Below are 7,920 nucleotides of genomic sequence, written 5' to 3' on the forward strand. Positions count from 1 at the left end.
TACTAATACATCATTTAGTCCTTTATATTCTTCTTCAGGTTTGCTTTTTTCACTTTGTCCTGTCTTTTTATCTGCCTACATTAGTGTTATCCCTTTCAGACTGTAAATTCCCAGTGTCTACCTTAATTTCTTTTGTATGAAAGGCAGCATAGTACCACGCATAGACATTTATTAAGGATCTCTTGATCATGAGGAAAACAGATATAAATATGATCTCAATTGATTTTCCTTTTTTTTTTTTAAATACACATATGGCTCAGTAGCTAGTCGTTATCTTTCCCTCTCCTCAAATCAGCACACACTGGAAGGGGCAAGGGCGGACTTTAATTAAATATATGAGGCAAGGATTCTTAACCTTTTGTGTATCATGGATCCTCCCAGGAAGTATCTGAGGCCAGATTGGAACTCAGGGAGATGAATCTTCTTGACTTCCAGCCCCAAATTCTATCTACTCTGTGTGTGTGTGTGAGTGTATATATATATATATATACACATACAGTATATTACAGAACTAATAGGCATTTATATGTGCACATGATGTGTGTACATATACACATCATATGTGCATATGGTGTGTGTACATGTATGTGTATACATGTACATGACTATAGATGTACATGTGTGGAGAGAGAGAGAGAGAGACTTCTCTCATTTCATGCTCAGAGGAGCTCACCCCCTTCTCTAGATCCAGCCAGGTATAAAATACCTTCATATAGCCTTGGAGAAAATGGGCCCAGAGAGGGAAATACTTAATTGGTAAGATACATACATGCAATATTCAAGAAGACTATAATGAATTGGTGGAATACTTCGGATCTTTGGAGGGGAAAGTTTTGCATGTTTTTTTAATCTATTTCCCTGACTTCAGCTAAACCCAGGAAATATAAAATGGTGGTGGAGGTGGGGAGAACTATTGATGCACTATTGAGGTTGCAATTTTTAAATTTAAATGGAAATGGGTACATTAAAGTGTTAGTGTTCATTTTTTACTTCATTATATTACTGAACTATAGTGTTTCTCCATTGATCCAGTGCTTGATTGATGACCCAATACACTCTTCCCAGAACCTACCTAACTTGAATTACTTCAGTAGAATTTTTACACACAGGAAGAACAAAATTGGACCAGAAGCTGCTAAAAGCAAGACAAAGATGTTCACGTGTTTCCGAGAACACTAACTTCTGAATTTTCTGGCTTTTAAAAATGCATTTCAGTAATAAAACAGGGTTTTAAAATATCAAATGGCCATAAGGTGTTCCCTTTCACCCTTCATTACTGGGACTCATTACTTTTTCTCTTTATAACCAAAGCTGATTATACTTGGCTCACCTCATGTACCGCTAGTGACAAAAGCAGAAAGGATATTTGAAACTAGATTCTCTCATGTTTTCTCTCTATTTCCTCCCCAGTGATTTTGTGCTGGAATTTCCCAAAAAAGAGACCCAAACTCAGGAACATTTTCTCATGTATTGTGCTGCCTTTTTTTTCTCTTTGCAAATTTTTGTCACATCTTCAACAGATATTACAAAATGCTTGGCCAAAAAAAAAATTAATTACTTTTCAACATTACTTAAATATTTTAAGCCCTTACTTTCTATTCCTAGTAACAACTCAAGGGTTAGTCAGATGAGATTAAGTGACTTCCCCAGGGTCACACAGCTAGAAAGTGTCTAAGGCCAGATTTTAATCCAAGTCCTCCTGACTCTAGGTCTGGCACTCTATCTACTTTACCACCTTAGTTGCCCCACATTACTTATATGAATCTAATGTAAAAAAAGAAGATAGATATAATGGGTGTGCTTTGAGGAATTTTCTTTGAACATAGAATTATTTTCTTCTCCATCCCCTTAAAAATCAGAAATTAAAAAGTGTAATTTTTTATACTGTTCAATCTGACAGATTTTGTCCCCCTTTAGATGGCAAATAAAAAGTACTTGGTACTTACAGAACACTTCCCCAACCAGACCCAATGTGCTTTCACAAATAATACCTTAAATGTCATCGCACACACACGAAATGTGCTAGTGCGGAGAAATTGAAGGACAAATGGCTTATGCACTCAGTCTAGAAAGGCATAAGAGCAAAACGGAAAAATCAGAACTCCCTAATCCCAGACTGAGTACTGGTTCTTCGACTCCTCTAATTGACCTTCATAATGTCCTTTTGTCATCAGACATTTGTTAAAAACCTATGAGCCCACATTGCCAGATTTTTTTTTAAATGAGATTCAATACTGTCACAGATCCTGCCAGAGGCAGCTCTCTGGTTTGGGATTAAAAGAGAGTCATCCTGTTCAAGAAACCTTCTCAGCGTCCTCCATCTCCCACAGTCCTCCTCTTTTACTAGGGTCTCTCTGGCTGTGAGCCTGCGCCCTCTGCTGGCTATGGAGGGTATAAACTCCTGACTGAAAGAGGAAAACCATTTGAGTCAATCAATAAGCATTTATGCAACTACTATGTAGCAGGCCCTGTGCTAGATACAAATACAAAGGGGAAACAATCCTGGGCCCCAAGGAATCTGCACTCTACATAAAGGATACAAGCTGATCAAAACTAAAACTATATCCCCTCTCTCCTTCATAAAAGTGATCACTAGTGATCAGGAGCTGAGCCTTTCATTCAACAAGCATTTTCAGGGCCAGATAGGTGGCACAGTAGATAGAACACCAGACTTAAGAGTCAGGAGGACCTGGGTTCAAATTTTGACCTCACATACTTTGTAGCTGTCTGTCCCTGGGCAAGTGACTTAGCCCAATGGCTGCTCTTCTGTCTTAGTACTGATACAAAGACAGAGGGTAAAGATCCAAAGGGGGAAAAAAAAACAAAAAAACAAAGCATTTACTAAATGCTTACTGTGTGCTGTTAAAGGCACTGGGAGAAATGGAAACCTAGTCATGTCATCCCATTTCCCTGCCCTCCAAAAAAAAAAAAAAATGGAGACTCTTCAAACACGAGGAGTGTTTTTTTATTTATCTTTTTGTTTATTTTCTTATCTCTCATTTCTAGCAAAGTTTTTTGCATGTAATGGGCTCTCTTACTAAGTGTTTATTGAGGTTTTCCTGTCCTTGCAATGCAGTTTGGTTTCTTAGTCCTCGATATTTTTTGAGGTTGTTTTGTTTTGTTTTGTTTTTTGTTCAGGCTATTCTAGGAGAGACAAAGATAAGAAAGGAAATAGCAGTGAGGCAGCTAAGTGGCTCAGTGAATAGAGAGCCAGACCTGGAGATAGGAGGTCCTGAGTTCAGATTTGACCTCAGAAACTTCCTACCTGTGTGACCCTAAACAAAGTGACTTAACCCCAAATGCCTCGCCCTTACCAATCTTCTGCCTTGGAACGGATACTTAGTATGAATTCTAAGATGGAAGGTAAGGGATTAAAAAAAAGAAATAGTATTTATTAAGTGCCTACTATGTGCCAGGCACAGTGCTAAGCACTTTACAAAAGGTATCTCACATGATCCTCAAGACAACCCTGAGAAGTAGGGACTGTTATCATCCCCATTTAACATATGAGGAAACTGAAGCAGGCAGAAGGTAAGTGAAGTGCTGAGGGTTACAGAGTTAATGAAAGAACAGTTCCTGTGGATCAGTGACGTACAATAGTAGACCTGCCTATTCCATAACAATTTGCTTTAGGAACACCACTGTGAATATAAAGTGGCTGCTCTTGTAAAACATTTTTGTACACCAATTTTGTATGTAATTTCACAGATTTTTGAAAGCCCATGTTGTGCATTTAGGTTGTACAATGGATGCCTCTCTGGGCCTTGAGTCAAGAAGATCTCAGCCACAGATACTTTCTAGCTTTGGGACCCTGGGCAAGTCACTTAAATTTTGCCTGCTTTTTAGTTCTCCCAGCTGCAAAATGGGAATAATAGAACCCAGGACCCAGAGTTGCTATAAGAAGAAAATGAGATGATATTTTTAAGTGCTTTGCTAACTTTAAATTGCTACATAAATGCTAGTTGTCATCATTGTTTTTGTTGTGATACAGGGAGCATTGCTTTTGAAGTCCACACCTGGGGTCAAGTCCCAACGCTGTCAGTTATGAGCTCTGTAGCCTTGAACAACACATTCAATCTCTGTGACCTTCATCTGGAAAATGGAAAAATAAAACATACTATATGCCTGGCAGATTTGTGGTAGGGAAAGTGCTTTACAAACCTAAAAGAACTCTATAAATATGAGTTATTGTAGTAATTAGAAATAAGCTAAGACTTTTTAAAAACACAAATACCAAGAATAAGAAAGAAATAGAGTTTAGACAAATAAAATGATGCTGAGTCTAAGTGCCATACAACAGGTCTAGTCCTTCAATGTCTTTAATAACTGAGGAACTGTTATCTCAGAGGTAAGCTGTCTCCTCAGAACTGTTTCATAAATATTAGGATATAATCTAGATGTATATTATTACAAATTATATTAGTTTCTTTTGAGGGAGGGTTAAGGACATCAGGTCACAAAGGAGGGAGACAGAATTTGAGACAAAGAAGTATTTAATCCAAATCCCTGTCAGCTCAAAAAGCATGGCTTCTGTTAGAATTACAAATATCACCAGCCTCAACCATGTAACTTCATGTCCATGGAGACTCCAAGTATCTCCTGAGGTAGTGGTTTTTTCTACATTCATAAAACAAGGGAATCCATTTGTGAAATTCCAGCAAAAATGCACCAGTCTGAGGATCAGACTCTAGTCTGGACCAGGCTATCCTGCCGGCTAGTTATCCCTATGGTTTGCGGTGATGCATTCTACTTTCCTCATAAAAGGGATTGATGTTTCTGGGACTTACTAGCTGCACAACCCTGGACTGGACATTTAACATTCTGAGACTCGTTTTCCTCATCTGTAATTTGCAGGCTTGTTATAAAGACGATATAAAGTGCTTTGTCGAATCTAAATGCTAGCTGACATTGTCATGGTGGTGGAGATGACAGGAAATGGATTAACTGACCTGTGAGATTTCTTCCATTTCTAGAATCCTCAAATATAGTTCTTTTCAGCCATATAGATTCAAACAGTACTCCCTATTAATAGGGTTATTTTCATTTATAAGGGAGGATGTATAAATAGCAGCTCAAAACATCCCAGGGTCTTTCTGGCTTTTCCATAAGGCAGGCCATTTGGGACCTTCATTTATTTTTCTTACTAAGTGGTAGATTTTTCCCCAGGTAAGATGATGATGATGATGATGATTTATTATTCCTATTGACTCCCAGAGGAGCATTGGGCCGCAACCATCTCACGCCAACGGACTCTGTTCTGGGCAACTTCCCCCAACTGGGCATCTCACGCCAACAGACTCTGTTCTGGGCAACTTCCACCAACTGGGCATATCTTTGCCAGGTCTGTTTTGGCCTTCTGACTTTTCTCCTCCCTGGTGGGTTCCATATTTTTTTTTTCATAGCGTCCTGACTTTCCCAGAGTCTGGTATTGGAGATCTTTTCAGGCCATCTGATGTTCAAGATTTGATGTAGGCTTGGAGTTTGTTGGCTTTTGCCAGCACGTGTTATGGACCCTGTTGGAGAGCAATCTTCCAGACTAGGCGATCGTTGGTTTTGTTGGTTTAATGAGGTTGCAGTTTCTATAGCAAATGAGATTTTTACAGGGTGAGGTTGCTAGCCTCGAGCCCAACCCTCCTCCTTTTTCAGCCGGGCTTGGGACCGTCCTTGGCGGAGTTAAGATGATGATACTAATATCATTATTTGATCTAATAAGAAACTCAGATGCCAGTGCATATTTCCCACACATGAGTATAAAAACAACTTGAAGAGCAAATTTGGGGCTTAGCAGACTGTGGACATTCTATTAATCAATACTGCAGAGCCCTTATATATGTTGTCTCATCTGAGCCTCATAACAACCCAGTGAACTCTTCACCTCCCCCCAACCTTTTTGTTTCTGATTTGCTTTGAAATATATTCTGCATTCCTTAGTGTCTCCAGGAAGGGAGAGGAAAAGAAGAGAGGGGGACAGAAAATTTGGAACTCAAATTTTTCAAAAACAGACAAAAATGAATGTTAAAAATAGGTACTATTGTCATCCTCATTTAATAGAAGAGGAAACTGAAGCTGAGACACACAATGTTATATATCATGCAGCTGAGTCAGCTAGGTGGTACAGTATAGAGTGCTAGGCCTACAGTCAGAATGACTCTGCTTTCTGAATTCAAATCTGACATGTCACTTCACCCTGTTGGCCTCAGTTTCTTCATCTGTGAAATGAGTTGGAGAAGAAAATGGCAAACTACTACAGTATCTTTGCCAAGAAAATTTCAAATAGGGTCATTGAATGGGACTGAAACCACTGAATAACAAAAAATCATACCACTGGTAAGAAGGATTCAAACCCAGGCCTTATCTGACATTAAATGGTTGCTTCAAAATACAAACTGTTTCTGGGATATTTTTGTGAATTAGGACATTGATAGCTTAGCATGGATTAAAACCATAAAGCAGAGAGGATTCAATTTTCAGTTTAGTTTTTAAATCTCTATTATGTGCCTGACAGTGTGCTAGGTGCTGGAAGAGATTCAAGGATGAATATACAGTCCATGTTCTCAAAGAGTTTACCATCTAGCAGGCCTGATGAAGATATGGCTTCTTTCTTGATGGTAAACACCTCTGTTTTCTCTTTCCAGATGTTTTTACAGCAGTCAGCTGTGTCTCTAAGTTTTAGCAGCATTCCAAGACCTGAGTCTCAGCAGCAACAGCAGCTACAGCAGAGGTCAGGAGTAGTTTCCCAGGCACAGCTTGTACCTAGTCCTCAACTTCCTGGGCAAATTGCAACTTCCCAAATATCAAATCAGCAGCTGCTACGGGAATCCAGTGTGATAGCAAGCCAGGTAAGTATGCTTTTTTCCCAGATTCCATTATCCCAGCAATGACAGGCAGACATAAATGAGTGAAGATATGATTTATTATTGATGGCAGAAGGGTGAAAGCTGGGGTGTAGAAGATCATTTGAAATTAAATCAAAGCAAATTTTTTTTTCTAACAAGCTCTCATTTTTTTAAAGTAAGCCCTAAGGTTAATTTTGTTCATTATCTTAATAACTTCATCCCCCCCCCAACTTTTTTGTTTCTGATTTTCTTTGAAACATATTCTGCATTCCTTAGCATCTCAAAGAAGGGAGAGGAAAAGAAGAGAGGGGGACAGAAAATTTGGAACTCAAATTTTTCAAAAACAGACAAAAATGAATGTTAAAAATTATTTAACATGTAATGAGGGGAGGAATAAAATATTATTTGAAAAAGAAAGAAAAGAAAAGAAGTATTCCAGAGCTAGCCTTGTCAGTCTTGCTTCTGATTGAGATGGCTTGAAAGGAGAAGAACATCCTTCTAATTTTTTAAAGAGGCAAATCTAGCTATGATATAAAGGGAAAGTTTCTAAAAATTAAAGCTATTTGAAAGTGGGAAAGGAATGTATGTCTTCAGGTGGTTGAATGTTCTCATTGGAGGCCTTCAAACAAAGACTGGATGACTTCTCATTGAGAATATTTATAAGAGGGATTCTTAGTATTGTCCTTTTTCTTAAAATGGCCTGTGCTCTGAGAATTATCTGCCTTACAAAGGCACTATCCAAACTAGCCTTGGCCTTCTCTTCTAGGGAGGGTCTAGTCTTGCCCCATTCATGAATATGGCAAAATGAGCAGACAAGAGACCTGACAGAAACAGAGCGAAATGAAAATATCCTTCAAGGGGGCAACTAGATGGCTCAGTGGATTGAAAGCCAGGCCCAGAGACAGGAGGTTCTAGGATCAAATATAGTTTCAGCCACTTCCTAATTGTGTAACCCAGGGCAAGTTAACCCCCATTGCCTAGCTCTTACCACTCTTCTGTCTTGGAACCAAAACACAGTATTGATTCTAAGATTTCAGAAGGTAAGGGAGGGAGGGAGGGAGGGAGGGAGGGAGGAAGGGAAGGA

General features: G+C 39.0%; 1 protein-coding gene across 1 annotated transcript in view; it reads left to right on the forward strand.

Annotated features, from left to right (window-relative positions):
* NPAS2 (neuronal PAS domain protein 2) overlaps positions 1 to 7,705 on the forward strand; it is a 269,033-nt gene extending 261,328 nt beyond the window's left edge. Inside the window, exons 18-19 of the mRNA XM_044669305.1 lie at positions 6,636 to 6,839; positions 7,649 to 7,705. Coding sequence (XP_044525240.1) covers positions 6,636 to 6,839; positions 7,649 to 7,705 — 261 coding nt within the window. The remainder of the gene's footprint in view (positions 1 to 6,635; positions 6,840 to 7,648) is intronic.
* Positions 7,706 to 7,920: the final 215 nt, after the last annotated feature.

Source organism: Gracilinanus agilis, chromosome 3, assembly GCF_016433145.1.
Source record: "Gracilinanus agilis isolate LMUSP501 chromosome 3, AgileGrace, whole genome shotgun sequence".
NCBI lineage: Eukaryota > Metazoa > Chordata > Mammalia > Didelphimorphia > Didelphidae > Gracilinanus > Gracilinanus agilis.